Source organism: Paralichthys olivaceus, chromosome 23 (genome assembly GCF_024713975.1).
Source record: "Paralichthys olivaceus isolate ysfri-2021 chromosome 23, ASM2471397v2, whole genome shotgun sequence".
NCBI lineage: Eukaryota > Metazoa > Chordata > Actinopteri > Pleuronectiformes > Paralichthyidae > Paralichthys > Paralichthys olivaceus.
Genome location: NC_091115.1, coordinates 9,014,873 through 9,038,131, shown reverse-complemented (window position 1 = coordinate 9,038,131; position 23,259 = coordinate 9,014,873). Strand labels below are relative to the sequence as shown.

The following is a 23,259-nucleotide window of genomic DNA, read 5'->3' as shown; positions in this document are numbered from 1 at the left end:
TAACCTCTCTGTGCCTATGACACTGGCTGAATGAAAGAAATAGTCCAATTAATGCCTAGTTCCCACGACACGATTTCCCATTCACTGACAAATCTGCAAAATGCATACGCAGTGATGAAACCAAAAGATCTATCTCTGCTGTATCACATGCGCGTGAATACATTTGTCGTTTCGGAACAACTTGTCAGTGCGTGTTTGTTTATAAGTTTCATTGTGTTAAAGTACCTGTCATGAGCCGAGACAAAAAGGTTTCGGTGAGCAGCAGGAAACCGTGATCGATGTACTGCAGGAACGTCTGATGAGGGAGGCAGCGCACAGCTAACACCACGACAAGGGTGTGAAAGCCTGGAAACAGAAACAGAGAGATGAGACTTTAGTTTTTTTGTTTATAAAGATGGACGCCGCGTCTCCACCATCTAGAAATGCATATAAACAGATATAAATGATGTCATCTTGCGCATCAATTCAGTAATTGAAACTAAACTTTGTGGAAAAATTAACACTCGAAGTGGCTATCGAGACGTTTTGGCTTCACTTTAGGAAGCTGACATGTCGTCCATCTTTAAATACAGTCTATGGCTCCGTTTCCTACTTTGTTATATGCACTAAACAAGACATTCCAAAAAAGCCACCGATCATTAACTATGATATGTTTTGACATTCTTATCAACTGTTGCAGTAAAGTGTTGCTGCTGTTGTAACAGTTTCACACCTGCAGCTTCAGTGTTAGCAATGTGCTGCCTTGCTTCAGGGCATTTCTCCTTCCCTGTCTCGCTCCCTGACAGTTTAGGATTCAAACCCCGAAAAAACAGTTACTCATAATGGACTGTAAATCATGGGGATTGTGCATCAGGGGGGTTTATGCCACAAACACTAGAAAATGAATTCAAATGATTGAAAATAGATTCACACTTGGCTTTACTCTGTGTCTGCACTATGCTAATGCTTAACATATTTTTGGTTACATTAGTGCAGAGGAGAGTGTGTCTGTGCAGACACGTGTTGTTATTCTGGGGGAGACGGAGACAGACTGGATTATAACAAGTGAAGGCGCGTGTGTGTGTGTGTGTGTGTGTGTATTATACCAGGTGGGAGTGGCAGGCAGAGCCCCCTCGTGGCTTCCACAATCCGAAACATGAAGCGAAACATGGACCACTCTGCTGGACTGCCCCGCTGTCTCCTGGAACACACAAACACACACACACACACACACACACACACAGAAATTTGGACGGGAAAGTTACATAACATCACTGCACACGTGAAGAGGGGTCATCAACAGTTTTCCCATGTGGACACACGCACACAGTGGGGAGGGATGGGGGTGTGGAGCACACATGCATGAAGGTGAACACACACATTCTGTCAGCGCTTCACGCTTCACACTTTACATTAGTTACAACTTTGAAGGAGACAAACTGACGAGGGAGGACTACTCACAAGCACAAAGCACGAGGGCCGAGCTTGAACTTCAGCCAGACTGACTCCAGCATGTGTCTGACGAGCTCCAGCTACACACACACACACACACACACACACACACACACACACACACACACACACACACACACACACACACACACACACACACACACACACACAAGTTAGTGCTTACGGAGGGAGATGCTCAATTAGATTCAAATGAAACACTTTCTTGGTACTGCAGCGTGAGTCAGAGGTCTGGAAATTTTGCACAACACATGCACTTCAGACTTTTTCTATTTTCTCGGGTAAATGAACACTTGCTCAATGATCAGTTTCCTCACTTCCCTTTTTTTTTTCCTCCTTCCCATTTTCATTTCCACTGGACAAGAGCATTAAAGTGGGAACACACATGCTCACACACACACACACTCACGCTCCACCACATAATTTCAACACACATCCGACAGCATCCGGGATCAGTGAAACGCACTTGACTCATCTGAAGTGTTCCCACTGTGTGCTGAAATACACACACACTCACACACACACACTCACACACACACACACACACACACACACACACACACACACACACACACACACACACACACACATCTTTCCACGAATGACCACTCTCTCCTCTCCTGTTGAATAACAGGAAGACGACCTGCCTCATTCACATCCTGAGCTCCGATGGGAAACCCTCCACCTCGTTCTCCAGTGACCCCAGGGTGGGAGTGTCAATCTGCTGCATGCTTTCAATTAACTTTCTGTAATGGACATGAGGTGTCGGAGAAGCTCCTCGGTTTTTTTGTCCTTCACTTCAGCAAGATCTTTTTAAACATCCCCTGTTAGTTTTATATAAATCTAAAAATGCTATCTTCAAGAGCCATCAAGTTTTATTTATATTTATTATCGTCTAATTTCCTTTGTTGGCTGTTTACTTTTTGAAGAAAATCCAGGTTTGTATTTTTATTAATCTCTGTAATGACCTTGTTGTGATTCGGCCCCTGTGTTGAACTTTTTAAGGATTTCTGATTTATTTGTTTGGAGTTTTTTGTTGGACACAGTGAGACAAAAAAACTTTGGAGCATGGCTGTCGCCTCTATGTTTGAGACCAAACCTTCCCCCAGGAAACACACGATACGTGGTGCATACGACATTCTCGTCTCAACCAAACCTCTAAAATTCAGAAAGCTAGCGGCTCTGGGCCTCATTCGGGAGCTTCCTACTGTTGTGTCTTAGCTAGTTTCCAATTTATACATTTTTACCAAAGTTAGTGTGAATATTACATCACATGGCTGGCGTGTGGGGGACGACACTCCTGCACTAGAGAACTGTACATTTGTTGTGAGAATGTGCAGAGTGAAAGCGGTATCTACCGAGTTTATGCTGAATCCTCCCTGCCTGCTGAACACAGTGAAATATTTATGTGTGAATGGTCACCGAAGCGGGTAGAAATTAAACCAGTGCTGCTGATGGTCAATCTCTAATGACAGATGGGCGAGGAGAGCGAGGCAAAGAGTGCTGTCTTGTTCTTTTCAGTGCCATTAGTTTTAAATTTTTAAAAACCCTACCATGAATCCTGTGATTTAGTTGTCAGTAGTAACTAAAGGACGCTGACCTGCCCTCACAGTTCTCTCTCTTAGGATTCTGGGATGAGAGAGGATGGCTTCATGGTTGTTTAAGTTTACAAGGGACGGAATCCCTCAACATCTAATTTCACCGGCTTCTTACAAATTTGCCGTCGCTTTGGGATCAGCCATTCCCGGGAAACCCCTTCTCAGTCTGGGGCCCCTGGCGATTGCCTGCTTTCCCTACACCCAGTTGCAACACCCATGGTAATGAGTGAAGCCCGACATGGTTGAGAAAACTCTCACGTTGGACTGAAGCTGGCCCGCTATAGTCTTCACTTGTCCTAGGTAATTGTTTGACCCCAAAGAAAGCGGTGTGTGGTCAATACCCGCTCGTCTTTTTAATCAGGCAGTCACAATAAATCAGTTCAGGCTTTGTAACTTTATACTTAACAAAGAGATGTGCTTTGCATTTTATGGGAATCCATTTACTCTCTGGTGGTCAGTGGTTACCTGCCCTTTGTCACAAGGAAACTGAGAGGGGGGGGGGGGTTATAAATTCTGGGATCTCCTTTTGTAAACACCATATCAGAAACTGCTCAAACTGCTTTTCCACTGGTGTGCTAATGGTGTAAAATAAATTATTCAAAGTCTAATTTCTTTCTTGTCCAACTAACACCTCCTGTGCTTGTTGCTGATGCAATCCAAGCTCCTGACAATCAGCAAATAGGGTAAAAAGATGTTTCTGTGCTGAAAAAACAAGCGGATTAAAGCCACAGATGACTCATGTGCAGTAATCCCCGTGTGGTTTCTATTAGAATAAAATCTAGAATCAGCGATTTGTCTTAATGAACCTGACAAAGGCATTTGTTTGGTGAGGGTCCCCTGCTGGAAAGAAAGTTGAATAACCTTGGGTATAGAATAACTTTTCTGCAGCATAATTAAAACTATTCCTGCCTATTTCAGGTCATTGCATTGTTTGTAATATGTAATCCTGCCTTTAAGTGATTCATATTCATAAGTTAGTGTGTTGTTCTTTGCTCTGACAGAGGCTGCGTTATTTTAAAAAAGGCATGTATCTCAGTTTTCTGTATAGCAGCTGGGACGGGAAATAAATAAATCCTACAATAATGTATCATGGAGCTGTAATCTATCACTGCAGAAGTTGCCTGGGTCTGTAAAGTTGTAATTTCTTTCACCATACAACTCCTCACCTGTGTCATCTCGACCATTCGTCTCAATAAGCACCAACAAGAGGGGGGGGGGGCATTCTTTTCTTTGCAGAAGAGTCGACAAGCTTTGAAACACTATACCACCCTGAGCTTTTAAAGTATGAGTCAGTTCCCATCGTCCCGGCTGGTGATTTACTCAACTGTTCTTCGACTGAGCGAAACATCCCTGAAGGCCGTTTCCTCTTTCCTTTTTGTGCGAGTACGTTTTTCAAATAAGTCCGAGAAAACTTTTTTACTCTTTATCCGAGTGGAACAGATTAAGTAACTGCCTCGTTACTCTCGTTGCGGGTTAACAAATAACAAAATGGTTTCAGAGTCGCACATTTCTATTACTCTCCCTCTGAGTCTGGAGGTTAAAATCTCCGGAGCCCGAGCCATCGACTGATCCTGCTGTGAGCTGGGACTTTCATTTTCAATTCCATAAAGTCCCAAAACGCCAAAGCTTTCTATTCACTCCCAGCTTTACCCTTGACCTGATTTGATACTGTTGTGTTGACATTTGCTGTATGTCTGCTTTCAGGGACTCGGAGCTGTGAAGGGATTTACCTCCCGGGAATACTAATGGCTGACTTTACAGCAGCGAGCGGTGACATCCCTCCACTTGGTTATGTAGATCCCACCTGCCTCTCTGTGGGAGGATAATACTGAGGGTGTAGGTTTGGTTTGAAGTGTCGGGCATGCAGAATGAAGTGGTCTATAAACACGTGCATTTAAATATATTTGAATTAATCTAGAAACATAAATGAATTGCTCTTGTGCTTTCTATGGTGACGTTCATGCTGCCAAAGCGAGGATTCTCTCAAGAACACGTTTACGAGGAGATAAGGGTTTTGTGAGGTCGTTCGTTGTTTGACCACCAAATTCTACTCTCTGGTCACTTCCTGTTTTATTTTGTAGTCACCGTTCACTTCCCACCATTATCTGTTTTCCCGCTCCCTGTTGATCACCTTCAGTGCGTCCACCTGTGTCTTGTTAACTCGTGTACTTAAGCCCTGTGTTTCCTGTCGCTCGTCTTGTCAGTTTGTGTCAGCGCTGCAGGATTTCCTGTTGTCATCTCTTGTGTGTTTGACTGAGCTTTGTTTTTGGACGTAGCCTTGTGTGTTTTTATACCTCTAATTGATTTTGACTGTTTTACCGTGTGAAGTCTTCAGACAGTAAAGACTGTTTTTATGAACTTTGCCTTGTGTCTGAGGCAATTGAGTTCTCACCAGTGTCCCAGTGTAACAGTTATGGTATTTGTCCTTTGCTCTGAACCCAGCAGCCAACACGGCACAAATCATTTTCTGTTTGAAAGGACCTTAAGACTATATGTATTTGGCTGGGAGCAGAAAGAAACTCAGAAGGCAAATAAGCATATTTTAAAAAATGAAAACTCACTCAAGTTCACTTTCTTTGATAGAGTCCTGACTGATGTTTCTGTTTGGGTCTGCACTTTGTTTATGTATATATAAGATAACATGACACCACACAGGCCTGCCAATGGTTTCATACAATTCTAAGTAAAACAACTGGTGTCAGAAATGAGAACTGAAACACACAAGATGATTGTTAGCAAGTAAACATGAATGTAAACTATGCAGGTTTAAACTCTTAAGGCTTGAATTGTTCCAAATGCCTCATGTGGAAGGAATTATGTTCAACTTTTATGTTAGATCTAAAGCAAGGGGCCAGATATGAAAATCACTGGGGACTCATGGGCCACAGAGGGAGAAGAAAGAGAATCAGGTTGAACAGGAGCAGATCACGTTGAGGTTGATCAGAGTATATGGCCGTTAGTTGAACTAAAGGATCCTAAACACTGAATCTAGAAGGAAACTCTGTTAATCTCCTGGATGCTTGTGGCTGAACAGCCACATCAAAATGTTCAGAGAGATTTTAGTAGAGGAAAATCAACCTGAAACTGAAACTAATGTGGATGGCAGAAATAGAATTTCAAGAAGCGGGTAGGGGAATACCTCTTACCGCCCACACAAACACACGAGTCCCCAGGTGCAGCTAACCGTTCGCTGGATACAGAAAGCTAGGTCACACATCTTCACAAAAGAGCTGATATATGTTTTGGAGGACTGAAGCGGCGACCTAATGCCTCCCAGCAACCTTTCTAAACTTAAAGCATCCCATCTGTGAGCTCTGTCGAAAAAAATTGCTGTGAGTGCCACTTTTTCATCCCAGAAAAAAAAGAGGAAGAAAAAATATTAAATAAAAAAAACCATAAGAGCTACGCAGCTTTAAAGAAAATGCGTTCAGAGGGATGTGCGGAGCTCCTCGTCCCATTTTTACCTTTTTTTTTTATGACAAACACAAAGTCACGTGGTACCTACCAGTTTGGCAACATAGCAGACAACCAGTGAGTCTATCTTCTTCTTCCCCAGGCGAGGCAGGTGTCTGTTGAGATGCTCTCGAAGCTTGTCAACCGTCTGTGATGCAAAAAAACAACACACACATGATTATTATTTCCTGGGAGAGTGTGTTAGTGTGTGTGTACGTGCTGTGGCTCAGAACAAACCCTTGTGTATGTCTTTTGTGCGTACTTTGCTGTGCACTCAGCAAAGGTCAAATTGAGTTCACCTCCTTTTTTTCCCCACACGACTACACTGTCCCCAAAAATTGATTAAACCATGGAGGAGCAGAGGGGTGAGGAGCAGGGTGAGGGAGAGTCCTGTGGATGTGAGAGAGGGAAAATCTACAGAGGATGAGTGAAGATCTACGCACAGTGTGAAGTTGACAGAATGATTTGATACCCTTCCGGGAGAGGAGGAAGAAGGGGATGAGGAGGAAGAGGAAACGGAGTGAGCAGAGAAAAAGTGGGAGAGAAGAGGAAAGAGAGTGATGGAGGGAATAAAGAGAGGGAGAGACAGGAGCAGAGGGTAACTCTAATAATAGCTGAGCGACTGCTACCATCTCAACTGAACTCCATTACACTGCAGCTATCTGCGCTTTACAAACTGTGCTGAGCGCAGGGGAAACTGGAGGTTATGAAATTGTCCATCAAACTGCGTTCCGTAAAAAAAAGAAAATACACGGCCGGGACCTTAAGATGCCCCCGTTTCTTTCTTGTGTCGACTCATGTGAAGCGTAACACCTTAAAAGATGACTATGGAGGGAAATAATCGACCGTCAGCATTTCACAATGGATCTTTAGTGGTGTGTTTATCAGTTTTAAAGATAAATCCACCTCCTGCAGCTCTTAAACCGTTGAATATCAGAGGTCAGGGATACTTTTACTATGAAGCCTTATAGCGTGTGACCCTATTCTCTTTACTATGCCACGATCACTTGATGGTGGAGAGAAAGTGCACACACGGTGCTTGTTCACAATTATCCAATCTGTTCAAAAAAAATCAGATATCAAAGCCAGTACGACGTCTCAAAAGCTGCTGATAAACAAATCAGGCTGCGGCTGATGTGTTTGATTCTTTTCTATTCAGCTCCTGCTGCTTGATTTTGAGTGTCAGGGTGTTAAGTGTTGTCTCTGTTGAAAGCTGAAGGATCCTGCTTTTGAAGCATCCGCATGTTTTTTGTCAAGGACTGATCCTTTTTAATGTAATGACTCGTTTGACTGACGGGATGCGTTTCAAGGCTTTCAAGAAGAAGAAAGCTGAAATAATATCCTTCCAAAAACTTTTTGAGTGGAATTTTATTTTGAAGGAGAGGACAGCCAAACATTCCAGCACATGCTCTTCGTGTAAAATGCAAATTCTTTTCTACACTTAAGAGGTTTGTCCAACTATCCAGAAATGAAGCCAGAGATTCCCAGATATGAACGCTGCCATCTTGCACCAATGACGTCATGCAAAGGCAGAATTCAGAACAGATTTCACATCAACATTCCTCCACCACAGAGATCAAGTTTTCATCCCTGTCTGTTTGTTTGTGAACTGGATTACACAATAACTGAAGGACGGATTTTCACAAAACTTGGTGGAGGGATGGTGCATCATCATTTTTTTGACATTCTCACCAATGTTCAGGGAACTCATTTGTGGATCTTGGTGAAAAAAAATCAGGCCTATTCAGGAAACTCATAATTTAAGAGTATGTGCAATTTATTGTGGCCTGATTTAATTCAAGGGGAGAGTTAGGACTTTGCAGAGTCTATGCTCCACTGGGTATCTAGTTACAACTGTGAATTTGTTTTGACTTAATTAAAATGCTGAGATACACTCAGGGCCTGAAAGATTTTCTGTTTCTGTTGCATAAGGTAATTAAAACCAAATTCAATGAATTTAGTACCAACGCTGTCGACTCTGTTATCATACCACCGTCTAAAATTGTCTTGGGATTCTTTCTCACCGCTACTCTCTAACCTGCTATCTGTGTGTGTGTGTGTGTGTGTTTCACACTCTCTCACCAGGCCTATGAGCACCCTCTGTTGATGGTCCTCCTCCTGAAAGAGGGGCACCAGCTTCTTATCTGGAAGAGACGAGGCAATGGAGAAAGACAGTGTGCACATAAAAGAGACGTATGAAGAAATCCTTGATGCAGCTGCTCCGCGAGGACTGAAGACCACAGGCCGCCTCAGGTGGGTCAGATTCAGTCCTATCTCTTTCTTTTTTTTATTAAAGTAATAAACAAGTCAGGATTTTGGGATCTTCTATTTCAACTGTTGATGATGTTACTGCACCGAGACATTTATAGATTCTTTAGGGTGGGGAGGGTGTATTCGCTTTAAAAATACATGCCAAAGCTCGGGGGTTGTGAGGCTGCAATCCTGCTGTGTGTGTGTGTGGGTGACACACGGGGGAAAGAGAGTGAAAGAGAGAGTGTGTGTCTGCAGTTGTTTTATGTCAGTCACACAAAAGTGGGCCACACACCAGCCTGGTTACTTCAGATGAATTATTACAAACTCACACACAAACACATCTTTTGAACACACATGCAAGACGCTGGCCTTTAATGTCGCACTGTAATATGTTACAGATATAAATAGAGCTCGCAGGGTGCAGCTGACTGACAGGGTGCGCTGCCAGATTCATTATATGCTTGTTAGCAAAATCAATTGCTTCCAAATTGAATTTAAACATTTAACCCTTTTTCGACCAGGGCTAGCATAGGTTGGTTTTAGGCCCTTGTTAGGGATCAGCACCCCTAAAAAATAATTCAGTCATCATGTCGTATACACACTCACAGTATGAAATACTTTAATATCAAATCAGTGGATTTAAAAAAAGCAATAATTCTATTACCCTCTGGTGAGGCAGGTTCTTGCACGAGCACTCAAATCTGTGTGTAAAGGTCGTTGCATATGAAAGTGATGGACCTGTAGTGCGCATGTGTGTTTTCAAAGTGAATGCGAGCGAGGCTGATGGTGCGTGAGATCATGCATGTGCATGAAATGAGGTAAGGGAAGGTCTCATGTTGTGTCTCGACACAAAACAGCTGCAGCAGACTCATGAGAGAGAGACAGACATGAAAAGAGAGGGGAAGGAAGTACCTAACTCCCACTGTTATATAATTGTAGCGTTTTTCACCTCTCCTCTTTTTTTATTCTTTTTCTTTCCCCCCTTTTTTTCCCTTGCTTCACCTCTTCTTCTCCTTTTTTTCCCTCAGCCTCTCCCTCCAAGATATATTAGAGTGGTGATTCGGCTCAGCTGAATTCTCCAGTGGGCATGAAGAATGCGACCTCAGAAGAGACGCACAAACCCAAACACTTTCACACACAATTTCAGGTTCCATTACAGTCCAAGGTTTTGTTATTTATTCTCTCTCCTTGTATTTTTTTTTGTTTATGCACCTTTGTGTTGCATCTATAGATTTATGTACATGGATGTTCAGCCGTCTTACCGAGACACCAGGTATCCACCATCGACAGAACCCTGGAAAATAAGCAGAGGAGGTTTGTGAGAAAACAGTCCCTCAAGCCAGCACTATATGAGTGTTCTACTTTTTTATGCTGTAAGCCGCTGCAGTTGGCAGAAAAAAACATATATATCAAAACTATAAAGCAAAAGAGTTTGTAAGCAGGTGCTGGAGTTTGGCCTGAAGGAAGAGAGGCTAATTATAATCCCTAGCATTACCGGACAAGAGTTGTTTTCATCGGCGCTGCGTCCAGGTACGTGCCCGTCATCAAGTCACTTATCATAAACTGCTGAGGGGCCGTGGTTGTTCTCTCGTTTTAATTCAGAGTGGATATTTAATGTTCAAAGACAGACTGTGAAAGCAGCAAAAATGTAATTTGTACCAATAAAAGGGATGGCACTGGATTTTAAAAGGGGTAGAGGAAGACAAGTCAATTTAATAGAAACTGAACTGTGACATTTATATCAGAGGCAGACGGGCTACAGACATTTCTGTTGTTCTCATCCACTCTGCTATTAGAAAGACTCAAGGCTCCCTACACGTCTGTAAAATCATGGAACAAGTTTTATTTTGTTTCAAGGAAGCATAAATAAAATATTATACTATTAAAAGAAATCAGGGACTTTTACTGATGTTTCCTTTTAAAATATAGAACCAGAAGAAGAAGACCCTAAAGGAGAAGCGATATACATAATGGATGAAAGATTTGATCCTCCTGCCACACATTGTCTGTGTAATCAAAGTGTGATATCCAGCAGTTAACATGTTCGGACTCAGTCCAACATGCAGCTGTAAATACTCACAAGAGCAACAAATGTGTATTAATCCACTACTGAAAAAATAGTCCCCAACCAGAGCATTATTTCCTCCTGCATGAATATCTTGCGCTAAAAATAACAGTGTCCACTGCACAGATGTTTAAGGAAATAATTTCACCTTTTATTTTTTAAAATGAACACATGATGATGAGACATTTAACATTTAAATCTCCAGAGACTGGAGCAGTCAGAGGGTGGAGTTTTTTCTGGGATTTATTGGGAACATTTTGATTTACACCAGTTATTATTAAGAGGAATAAATCTGAGTGTACTTCAAGTCAGTTTTAACTACAGATGTTTTAGGCATCTGTGTAATTTAAAAGGATGTGGTTGAGCAGCAGTTCTGCAGCTATTGTCTCTTGTTTATGAGAGTGAACATTTTATATGTTGCCAGACCTGAATCTGACATCCACACATAAGTTGATTGGCCAATCAACACCAAGCTAAATATACATCTCAACCTTCATAGCGACTGAACCTGTGATACTGAAGTTCACGGCTTTTCCAGGTTTAAAATGATGACGTTATAGACGAAATTATATAATCTTTCCAAACACTGGAAGACATTGCAGAAGTACAGTCACGTTTTCCCTCCCTCCAGTTTCAGGACTGTGTGTATCTGTGTGGTAACTTTTCTTAACAAAACTCCAGTGGGAGGCAGACCTACTTCTTTGTGTTCTCCTCGATGTGATTCATGTGGCTGGATGGCCTCCTCTCGGACCTCTGAAACGAGCCACAGCGTCATGTGAGGGTGGGAGATGTGTTACACAAACACACAAAAGTTTTCTCGTCTCTCACGTCAACTAGCAACCAGCAAATAATTCCCAGCGATCAATTTGACTTGCAATCCAGAAATGATGTTGATTTATGTTTATACATAAGTTGTTTCAGTTGACACACAAACACACACACACCAGTTTATCCCAGTCGGCCTGTATGTGTGAGGTTCTGTATCTGGGATCGGGAACAGTGTCAAGATATTTTGTCCTCTCCGTGTTCCACTGCAGCTCGGTCCAGAAACCCTGGAGACACGCAGACTCACACATAAACAACAAGATCAAAGTGACAAAACAAGGACACTGCTGGAAAACAACAGAAGAATAATTGCATCTCTGCTGCACTCAAGCAGACCCAGCAAATATAAAATCCTACTGTTTTGCATCTAAATGTCTTTTTAATGCCTGAATACAATGCACAAATGTAAATGTACCGCAAAACACACCTGAAACACAACACACACGTTGCCTCTATTTAATCTGCACACTGAAGTTTAATTTACTGATGGAAATCAAGCAGAATAGCGAGTTGTAATAAGACACTTGTACATATTGTAACTAAGAACCTTTATCATAATAAATGTGTTTTTCAAGGAACATGTAGTTACCTTCCCTTTTAATACAGACTCAAGATGCAGCTCAGTGGTACACACAACACCAGGGATCTCCAGCAGACACACTGGCACCTCCTAGAACACAGGAAGACAGACTCGAGTGTGTGTGTGTGTGTGTGTGTGTGTATGTGTGTGTGTGTCTTCTTTGTATTCCTATCCACACACAGATCTGTGTGCAGACACATGTATGTGTGTGTGGTACCTTCTTGTTGAATACAGAGGAGTATGGCAGGACTTTATCCAGGCTAAGAGACTTCTCATAGCTTATTCTGTATAGGGAGGCTGTGTGTGTGTGTGTGTGTGTGTGGGTGAGAGAGAGAGAGAAACAGTCAGAGGGAGTGTTCTGCTTTTAAACACACTAGAGTTTTAAATATACATACAAGACAAATGAGGCTCTCCAATTCATGTCCCACCATTATAACTTGTGATATATCAGCGAGCACAGGTTACAGATGCATCATTAATTAGGTCAACATCATGGACTGAACAAAAACATGAACACGACCTCTGCATCTCGGAGAAAGTTAAAGTCGTTACTGCCGCACCGATAAAATGCTAATTTATGCAGCAAGGTGCTAATGTGATCATCTACTCTCTGGGTGACGACTGTTTACCTACATGTGAAATCAACATCAAGTACTGTTCTCCTTATTTTATTTTAACAGAAACACTGGGACAAACGAGGTTTTGCAAAGACAAAGATGTAGGCAGTCTAGGAACCATTGAGGAGAAAGGAGGAATAAAAGGTAGAGAGAGAGAGAAGGTGAAGGTGAAGGACTATTAGCGAGATTAGAGTCTCCCGTGTTTTAGCTGCCACTCACCTAGAAGGAACTCCTGGATCTGATCAAAGTGCTCAAAGGCGTTCAGGTTGTCGCACAGCCATTCAATAATCTAGTTGGAACATAGAGGTGAGAGTTTATTAGTACATTTACATATAATGTTTGCAATTTACTCTGCAAAATTACTTCTTCTTTCACTTAAAAGCAAATCTACGGAAAATAGTTACTTTTTTTAAGAGTAAGATTTTCTAAAGGCACATGTCTGTCGACTGATATCTGGTTTGCAATAACAATGATAACAGCTCCAGCTCCTGATAACAATTTTTTTAGGAGGATCCAGCCGCAGCGGTGCCCCCGTGCATGGTTCACATTACAAAAATATGAAATATTAATGATGTGCTCAGAGATAGACCCAGCAAATCTTCCAGCCACGGCGCGTCAGAGTGAAAACTCATTTTCTGCTGCCCGTTGCTCTGCAGTTCGAAGAAAAAATACAGTGCATCTCTGCCACAGGTCAGACTCGGTGCAGAAATATTACAACATAACAATAACTATAACACGGAGAGGAACAAAGGAAGTTGAAGGACTTTTGCATGGGGTTCTTTTAAGATTACAAACTTCTACTGAGCACATATTAACAAGAAATCACCTGTGTTAAAGCCGATACTATTTGTGCTGCTGGCCTCATTAACAGACTCGACGGAGAATACAAAAAGTTCTCAGGGTGTCCAATGTCCCAGCCATCGCTGCAATAATGAAGCTGGTGACTCATTTAACCTCTGAAGACAGAATTTATTTGAATCTATCAGAGCAGCTGGAACATCTTAATTTAGGTGTACCACTAATAGAGGCTGAGTCATCGTTCAGCACTGAACCCAAACAAAATATCTGTTCCTCTCTCTCCGTCTTTCTCCCACTCTGTTTGATCTCGTTCCACTTGTCGTCTCCACTAAGCTCATCTTTTATTTCCCTCGCTCGTCTTTCTTTCCTCGGCTGACTCTTTCCCTCCATCTGTTCGCTCCCAACACAACCAAATTCACACAGAGGTTCAGGACAGCTGCCATCTCTCCCGTCAACATGTACGTTCTCATGTGAATAGCAGCATTCTTTTCTTTTTTGATTTTTGAACTCAAAGAGCTCTTAGGCCTGGTATGAACATCCGTCCTGACTCACAAGTAATCAGCGCTCAGTACAGGCTAACTTTCCTGAGATCTGATCGCTCAGACACATTGGGAGTTGGTCTCTGATGCATGTGGCCACATTCTTTTCACCATGTGAACGCAATTGCCTCCTGGGCCACATATGAAGGACCACCTACTCAACTGACATCCTCTGACCCTTTCCTTTTCCTTCACTGCCACATAATGCAACATAATGATTTCAAGTTTTTTTTTTTTTTAAAGGCTAAAATTGTTATTTCAAGGGACTTTGGGGGCTCCTGGCAAAAGGGAGGTCCTTTAAGGTGGTCCTACAGAGTTCTTGTTGCCGTCTCTGAGGCCCCTTCTCAAAGCGATTGCCTGCTTGGCCTACTCTGTTGCAGCGTCCCTGCTCAGTCGGATCACTGAGGTGATGTTAACACCAGGTCTGATACTGAGTTGTATAAAAAATGTTTTGTGGGCTCAAATGATGTGAAGAGTAAATTTGCATAAAATGTCAATATTCCTCTCCTGGCTTCATCTGTACCTTCAGCTCCAGGTTTGGGTCGTTTCCCATGTAAACCAGCAGGCAGTGGAGGGCAGCCAGGTGCTGGGGGGGAGCCTCACTGCTGGGACACCTTGGATGGAGGTGACATATCATGAATTCACCTTTATGCAACATAAGCATATACAAACAGGAAGGCAGAGGCAGACAGCCAACACTCAGGTACTGCACAGTGATGCATGTGCTGCTCTAAAAATGGGCTATAGCTTGAAAAAGAATGAATATATGAATAAATGAAATTGAATAAAAAACGTCCCAAGCTGCATTGTTATTGCGCAAAATGGTTAAATCCAAGGTGCGTTCTGGCAAAGACTCAAGAAGCTCAATTTATTTTTCAAGAAGGATCTGCAGGTGTAGGCACATAAAAATAACCTTTTAGAAAATAACTTCCCACCTGTACGCCTTCCTAGTGCCTACCTACATTCTCCTACGCTCTCTCTATAGAAATATGTGCATATAGGTCCTTTTATTCCCAGCGAAGGTTCACCAAACTCACCTGGAAGATGTGTGTGATTGCAGGATCTGCAGCAGGTAGGCGGGGCTGAGCTCAGCACTGTAGATCTTCCCACTGGCCACATCCAGCAGACTCCCACAAGGCTCCTCCTCTGTATGCAACACTGTGACGTCAGCTGACTGACACTGCAGGCCCAGGTCCGCATCATGATCTTAGGGGTTGTACAGACAGACAGACAGAGAATAGCACATGGATTAATATTGGATTCATATGAGAGCCACCTTCTTTTTCTGAGAACAAATATCAACTAGTGTGGAAATGTCAAAATGCCCCAAATCTACACAATAAAATCTAAATTATGGATTTCCTGTTGGGTTTAGGTTATAGCTCCAAGAGACATTTTTATAAAGCCTTCAAAATTTGATTGATCTTTCTCCTCCTGTATCCCTGATTTTCATCATGATCCATAAATTATCTCTGGTAAAATGGTAAAAATGTCAAAAATACCTTACAATGTTTAAGAAAAACGATCCTACGCCCACCCCTTTGTACCAAAGTCCTTTATTTGCCAATGTCCCATCTTTCCTCCAAGTTTTAATAAAATTGGTTCGGTAGTTTTTGCGAAATCCTGCCAAGACACAGTCACTGAAAAAATAACATCCTTGGCGGAGGTAATCGAGGGACTTTAACTTTAAAATGCTTTGAAGAGTTGGGGGGCACAATGGAGCCGTTCTGCAACACTGATGTGTGACACATAAAATATATAATTTGGGGGGTTTTGAGCATGTTTAGGCCTTTTTAAATAAACAAAACATATGGAGGAAAAACATGAGCATGTACTGTTGCTGAGAAAAAGAGAAAACCCAACAAACAAACAGTTTTACAGCCATCAACAAAAGCCTGGTCTTACCAGAGAGGAAGAGCGAGTGACAGAGCATCTCCTCCTGCCTGGTGTTGATACAGTGGAGGAAATGATCCTGCAGATACACCAGGATGTAGTAACCTACATACGAAAATAACACAACATCATTTGTCTGCTGTATGCACACTAGACTGTGTGTGTGTGTGTGTGTGTGTGTGTGTGTGTGTGTGTGTGTGTGACTGACCCATGGGGATGAAGAGTGGATGGAGCTTTGCGGCTTCCTTCTCGCCGCTCAGAGAAACTCTGAACGTCTTGCTGCAGTCTGCGGAAAGCAAGAAATCTGTCGCCATGTGCTCAAGATAAAAACATCACAGTAGATTATTGGGACTACACAACAGCAGATAATACACACACACCTTTGTGAACTAAAACCACAGTGTACCACAACTCCTGTTTGTCTTTTTGAGGCTGGCTGTAGCACACACACATGCTTCCTAGAAAGAAACCACAGGACAGAGCAGTTATGGACACAGTCAGGGAACTTCCATGACAACATTCGTGATAGTCAATGCAAAATTACATGGTTTGGTATATTTAAATGGAGAATAACAATTTAATATCTATCACTACCATTTGTGAAAGTGTATCAATGATTGAGACAGAAATTTAGATTTTTGGGTTGGAAATCACAAATTCAATCAAGATTTTTATCAAACTCAAACCCAGGAGAATCAAACTTTTTAACCTAGTGGTTTATATTAATGTTTAGATCATATTATTTTAATGAACAGATTTAAATGTAATGTAAAATGCATATGTTGGATTTGTGGAAAAAAGGTAACGGTGATGTTCATGGATCAGCACTTTTAATAAAATCAGCAATCATATAATCATTCTGATTGATTTCCTGATCAGATTTCTAAGGAGTTGTTGCATTGTGTTACATTGTGTAATCATATCTCATCAATATGCATTAAAGATTTTAATATAGTTCCTAACTAATGACAAATACTTACTCTCTTTTATTTACATAAAGAATTAAAAAACACACAAAAGTACATTAGTTTTAAATAGTTATAATAACTCAAGTAAAACTACTGTGTATATGTTATATACATTATTCATGCAAGTGTGTGTATGTGTTACCTATTCGGTTTGTGAACACCTTCATGCTAACGAGCTCCCGTTCTGGTCTCTCAGTGTGATAGTGGTCGAAGCCCAGGCTCACAAACCTGTCGGCCCCACACACACACACACACACACACACACGCACAGATACATAAATAAGAACAATAAGAATGTATGTGTATGTGTAAAGCAAACTAATGAGTTGCAGTGAACAGGATGTGAACAGAATTAATTTTTGTTTCTTTAATTGTTTGTTTCAATACCATCCAGCAGAGTACAGCTGAGAAAACACATGTCTGATACAGTAGTAGTAGTAGTAGTAGTAGTAATATAGTAGTAGCTGTTGCCTTACTTGACTGTGCGGAAAGGGTTAGCAGGCAACTCTAATGGGAGCTCCATCTGTTGGAGAGCGATATAAAGCAAACACAAACGTTAAGAAAGAACAAATAACACGAGATGAAATGGCAGCAAAATAAATATATATATTAAGTATATTATATATAAAAAGACATAGGGTTAACTTACCACAGTTTCACAGTTATGGTTGGGGTAAAATTGAACACATCGTAGCAGGAACTTGTCCTGTCAAAGACAACATGTGAGACTGTCAAATGTGCAGCTTGTGTGTGGGACATTGCCGTGATTGTGAATATTTGTAAGTGTAGTCATTCGGATCCGTGTGTGTTTTATAGATTTTATATGAAGCTAGAGGACGTGTCTCCAGTTCCTCACACTATCCAGAAATGATGCCCAAATGTCCTGGATACACACACCGCCATCTTGCCATAATGACGTCTTTAGTATAACATAGTGCCCCAGCATCAAATAACTAAAGTCTAAAGTCTAAAGTGTGTCTGCATCACCTTGTGTGTGAGATAGTAGAGTCTTTGTGTGTGTCCGTCCCACTGGACCCAACTTAGATCCTCCACTATCCTCTCCGCCGTTTTGACCAGACGCTCCGGATTCGCCATCACCTGTATCCACACAAACATATTCACACTCAGCTTTGCATATCATGAATTCTTAATGCGCCGCTCCCCCCAGGAAGACGAGAGACAGCGTATAGTTTATAGCCTGAGAATGAGGTCGAATATACTATTTTGCACTGGGTTATGTAAATACATTCAAAATGTTTTACTTATTAATTGCTATATATACGGACGTCTGAAAGGAATCTATGCCTCTTAAAAATGCATAAACCCACCAGCAATGAACAAAATGACCATGTAATTTATAGTTAAGCTTGGGCAACTATCCAGACATTTTCTTCAAGTAGGAAAAAGAGGAGGCAGTCGGGTGAATGTCGACTTACCACTCTATAACCCTCCTGTTTGGTCAGCAGAACATGGTACAAATCCACATCTGAAACACACAGAGGATACAGTATGTCTGACTACAGCTCCTGAGTGTGCAACTTGATGTGATCTCCATGTGCGTTTGTTTGTTGGTTGGTTTGCATGTGTGTCTGTGACCAAGATTGCTCAAGAACGAAAAAGATTTCCACAAGACTTGGTAGAAGGATGGGACAGACAATGAAATTACATTTTGGCGCAGATCGGGACAAAAAGGTGGACCCAGGAATTGTTTTAACACGAGCATAATGACACAAACTCACATCTATCTTCCGTCAGCAGGAGCAGGTGACTCTCCATCACTGACATCCTGTTAGCGTCCTGGTGGAGGAACTGGGGAAAGCCACAGGGAAACACAAGTCATCATCTGACTGAGTGGTTTACAACACTTACCATGAAGATTTTTAGATGTAAGTGCTGTCATCAAAGATTCTTGATGAATCTGTAAACGTGTGGTTTGACAAAATTGTGGGCAACAAACAGAGGAATTCAGAGTTTATAGCCAGAGTAGCTTTATAATACAGATCCTTATATTTCCTCTATTGATAAAATGACACACACAGATCAGCCACAACACTAAAGACAGTAACCTTTTTTAATGTAGAGGCCAAAAGAGAAATAAAAAAAGATGAAGTGGATTAGAAAAAGAATGGCCAGTGCACTTCCAGCAAAGCTTATAAAATAAATAGTCTATGGCACTTTGTCGCTGTGAGCTGCGACGCTCCATAACTGCAACGTCAGCTTGTGGCTGCAGTAAAACCTGCAAGAAAGCAGCCAAGACAGCACACACACACACACACACACACACACACAGACACACTCTACCTGAACTTTGACCCTGCAGTCAACTGCCTTGAGGACCTTAGTGTTGTTGATGGGATGGATCTCAATCAGGAGTGTTAGACACTTGGCTACTGCAAACACAGTTATAAAGCCGAGATTGAAAACGCTTGCAAGAGGATTTAAAGATACTTTTAAAGAGCTGCACGGTTTTATGTTCTGGAAATGAAATTGAGAGAAATGAGATCTGGGGTGTTACTTGGTCTGAGGCGCTCTTCTCCTCTGGTATTTTGTGCCAAGCTGACAGCTGAGAGAGAGAGAGGAAGAAAAGAAAAAGTGAAAGGCGAGGTTGAGATGTGATTTAATATTCACATATTTTCCACAGAGACAACACCAGCTTCTATTAAATCAGTTTTTTTTTCTAGATGAGTCTTTGGCACCTCCGCAGTCATTAATCTACACTCAAACTGTTTCCCTCCACTTGTTCTCAAGCGTCCCCATATTGCAGGATAGTAATGTTGTAGAAACGCTCCTGTACTGCTCCCTAGACACTGATGCTTATACTTGATATTGGGCCAAGAAACGCAGGAGTGTTAACAAATGTCTATTGCAGAGAATTCATTATCGTGTACATTACAGGCTCACCCAGCAACGTCTCCTCCTTGTTCAGGGAACAGCTGCTGACACACACCTGCTTGTCAAATGAGTAGAGGAGCTGTTGCGGGGAGAACAAACACAGCAGCATGTGAATGAGTGCAGGGCTACAGCAGCACACACACACACATACACACAATTCTGTGCATCATTGTAGTCTAGTGACTAGACTACAATGATGCCCAGTATTAGTCGATCATCTGTGGGTTTAGCATGATGCAATGGCATCTATCTATGCAGCAGGGGGCGCTGTTGTTATTGACAAGCAGTTGACAAGTCGCAGTTGTCATGTGCGTCTTAAAAACGTTGTTTAGATGGATAAGAATCAGCAAGTGCAAGAGCCGAGAAGCAACGTGACCACATCTGGATGCTCGACTCAAATCAAAAGTGTTGAAATACAGATAATACCATCCCCTGCAGCATTTGTTAGGCTGTGAACGCTATGCATAGCTATCTAAAGCTAATCCCGCTTACTAGCTGTAGATAAGTTAGCAAGTGGAAGCGTCAACAGCACGGACTACAACTGGAGAATTCTCTAAACATGCAATCACCGACCACGAAACATCTTTCTCACACACATCGATAAGAGTCGGAAAAGATACAAGTCTCCTGCGATTAGTCGGCTACTTTTTGGGAATAGCTGAAAGGCCTAAAATGTGGTAATCATGAATGCCCGAACATACACACACACACAAGGAGAATCTGCAGCAGTGAAGGGGAGGAGAAATGGGGCACACATACAAACAATACCTTGTTCTGTTTAGTGTCGGAGTTGTACTTCCCTATCCTGGTGGTCCCTGTTGCTCCCTGTTGGAACACAATAGAAGAGAGTATTTTATTTAGGTCATATGTCATTTCATCGATCAATCATATCCCTGTGCCGACCCATTTTCCCACCACGGCGACATGGGTGGAGCATCGTGCTTGACCTCTCCATTACCTCGGCCGACCTCGCACCTAATCCTGACAAGACCTGCTTCACTTCAAAACAGGCAATTTGCCAAGAAAAAAAAGTTCGGTTCAGGAGAGTTTAAAATAAAAGCGAGTCTCTTCTCTTCCGAAACCCCAGCCCACAGCCAGGCATGCATGAAATTGTGAACCTTGCACTTAAAAAAAGAGATTATTTTATTTTTGCAGGCTGCACACTGTCTTTAACCTCTTAAACCCACAGAGTCTTCGGTGGGTCCGTCATTAAAAATTGATCTTGTGCAGAGAAACGCGGTTCAACACACAGAACCTCATTTGAAATTCTTCAGAGGATGCAGAGGTCTCTAAAAATACCAAAATAAAAGACGTACAGATGATAAATGTGCTTTTGTTGTCCATCTGAAAAGGAATGGTGGACAAAAAAACAATTTAAATATTTATCTTACTATAGGAGTCACATTCACAGCATGTTGCGCTGACTATACCCAAATTAAAGGGATGTTACTTTGGAAACACTTGAAGAGCACTCAGTTTGTCCCCGTCAGTATTCCAGCGTTTTCCTTGTGATGATTCATTATGTGTTTTACCAGGTTGAATCGTTGCCTGTGTGTTTCTTTAGGATGCCACTGCCCACCTGTAAACCTAACTCGTATGTCTCAATAAAGACGTAGGAGATAAAGTCTTGAGGTTCAAAACCGAACCTTCCCCCAAGAAACACATCATATATTCTAGTCTTCAACCAAATCTATAAAACTATGAAGCATTTGCCAGGAAGCTGGTGGTATGGGGCCTTGTTGCGTTGTGTCTCTACCAATAAGCGATTTGTTAATTTTTACCAAACTGGATTTTCACCAGAATTGGATTGAACATTACTCTGGAGCGTTTCTTTAGATGATTGACTTTTGGAGCTGATCGATCAGGGTGGAGGACGACTCCCTGCACTAGAGACCTGTATGCTTGTTGTGTGAACATGCACAGTGAAAGCAGCATGTCAGTTTATTTTGAATCCTGCCTGCCTGCCGAAGACAGTGAAATATTTATCCCTGAACCGAACTCGATCCTTCTGCCAAGTGTCGTGGTAATCTGTTCAGTAGTTTTCGCGTTATCTTGCTTACAAACAAACAAACACAGGGGTGAAAAAAACAAACATGATGTTTACACTGTGGCTCTTTCATATAAACAGTGAAATGAAGAGACAGTGAAAAGCAGGTAGTAATCCAGCTGGCGCACTGAATTAATATGGATTAGGGTAATCACACTCACTCAATGATTATATGCAGTGTAGGAAACTCATAATAAGCCGTGCCTTCACTGTGGACTTACCTTCCAGGAGTAAAGGATGCCTCCATCACTCTCAATGTTCAGGATGCGAGCATCCACCGCGCCCGAGTATTCTGCATACACAGCATCATTATTGTGAAACCCACATGACTTATCTCTAAACAACACTGAACACAGGCTTAGTAACAACTGAGGAGTTCATTCATTTCACCCACTGCTGTGAACACCGATGAGAAACTCAGCCACCTTTCATCAAACATGTGTACAGAAGATTTTTCTTCATCCATAGTTGAATAATTTGACAATAATATGAGTCTTAATATCATAAAAGAGAATGAAAACACAGGCTGTCTGTGAACTCAACATGGAGATGAAACTGTCTGTTTTGATCATTTATTGGTATTTATAATTGCACGGAAGCTTTACAATATTTAAAAATGTGAAAGTATTTATTTTCCGTCTCTGAGACAGAAAATGTAAAGAACGTCATCTGAATGCATTTTAAACACAACATGGAGTCTCCATTCAATTAATATTCTGTACAGATGTACTGTGTGTGTGTAAAAAGTCATTAAACAGTAATACATACTTTATTAAACATTAATAGTTGGTTTTTAACATATTAACACCTATTCTTCTACTTTGATTGTGAAGAGGTCAAAGAGACACCTCATCAGTTAGTGATCCATGTCCCAAAAAACTGGAAGGGAATAAAAAAACGTAATAATAATAACATAATAATATAAGTAAAGATGAAGGACAGTGTTGTTTAACTTGCTTTAACTCCACGAGGTTTGTGAAGCTGCTGTAAATGAATGTGCAGAGCAAGCCTGTGAAGGGTGAATAGCGCCATCTAGTGCTGACCACGTAAACACCTGTAACTCCTGCATCAATCCATATTTTCCTTGAAGCTACATTAGCTTTGATTCCCACACAGTTGGTGACGTTTTCTCAATAATCTCCACGGTGAATTGGAGCTTGAATAGAAACACGAGTGGATAATAAACGTAAACGCGCGTTGAATTCGTTAAAAGACACTTTGGAGAAGTTGTGTTGGGCAGGTTGTTTCTAAGCTAGCGCTGTTAGCTAGTAGCTAACGCCCG

The 23,259-nt window shown here is 41.7% G+C and overlaps 1 protein-coding gene and 1 long non-coding RNA gene across 2 annotated transcripts in view; one reads left to right on the top strand and one right to left on the bottom strand.

The window, feature by feature from the left end:
* Window positions 1-23,259, bottom strand: part of gsap (gamma-secretase activating protein) — a 28,178-nt gene that overhangs the window by 4,771 nt on the left and 148 nt on the right. Inside the window, exons 2-28 of the mRNA XM_020092476.2 lie at window positions 22,199-22,269; window positions 20,699-20,755; window positions 19,940-20,009; window positions 19,554-19,601; window positions 19,340-19,428; window positions 18,778-18,847; window positions 18,475-18,524; window positions 18,026-18,136; window positions 17,688-17,744; window positions 17,515-17,561; window positions 17,181-17,266; window positions 16,451-16,528; window positions 16,279-16,356; window positions 16,083-16,175; window positions 15,215-15,383; window positions 14,701-14,791; window positions 13,060-13,129; window positions 12,441-12,520; window positions 12,233-12,313; window positions 11,763-11,870; window positions 11,516-11,571; window positions 10,016-10,047; window positions 8,583-8,644; window positions 6,553-6,648; window positions 1,441-1,511; window positions 1,086-1,180; window positions 226-345 (exon numbers count right to left, since the gene is read on the bottom strand). Of these exons, the coding sequence (XP_019948035.2) occupies window positions 226-345; window positions 1,086-1,180; window positions 1,441-1,511; window positions 6,553-6,648; window positions 8,583-8,644; window positions 10,016-10,047; window positions 11,516-11,571; window positions 11,763-11,870; window positions 12,233-12,313; window positions 12,441-12,520; window positions 13,060-13,129; window positions 14,701-14,791; window positions 15,215-15,383; window positions 16,083-16,175; window positions 16,279-16,356; window positions 16,451-16,528; window positions 17,181-17,266; window positions 17,515-17,561; window positions 17,688-17,744; window positions 18,026-18,136; window positions 18,475-18,524; window positions 18,778-18,847; window positions 19,340-19,428; window positions 19,554-19,601; window positions 19,940-20,009; window positions 20,699-20,755; window positions 22,199-22,269 (2,136 nt within the window). The remainder of the gene's footprint in view (window positions 1-225; window positions 346-1,085; window positions 1,181-1,440; window positions 1,512-6,552; window positions 6,649-8,582; window positions 8,645-10,015; window positions 10,048-11,515; window positions 11,572-11,762; window positions 11,871-12,232; window positions 12,314-12,440; window positions 12,521-13,059; window positions 13,130-14,700; window positions 14,792-15,214; window positions 15,384-16,082; window positions 16,176-16,278; window positions 16,357-16,450; window positions 16,529-17,180; window positions 17,267-17,514; window positions 17,562-17,687; window positions 17,745-18,025; window positions 18,137-18,474; window positions 18,525-18,777; window positions 18,848-19,339; window positions 19,429-19,553; window positions 19,602-19,939; window positions 20,010-20,698; window positions 20,756-22,198; window positions 22,270-23,259) is intronic.
* Window positions 8,620-12,221, top strand: LOC138406790 (uncharacterized). The gene is made up of 2 exons (XR_011240165.1): window positions 8,620-8,753; window positions 9,782-12,221. It is a non-coding gene; the product is annotated as an uncharacterized lncRNA (long non-coding RNA).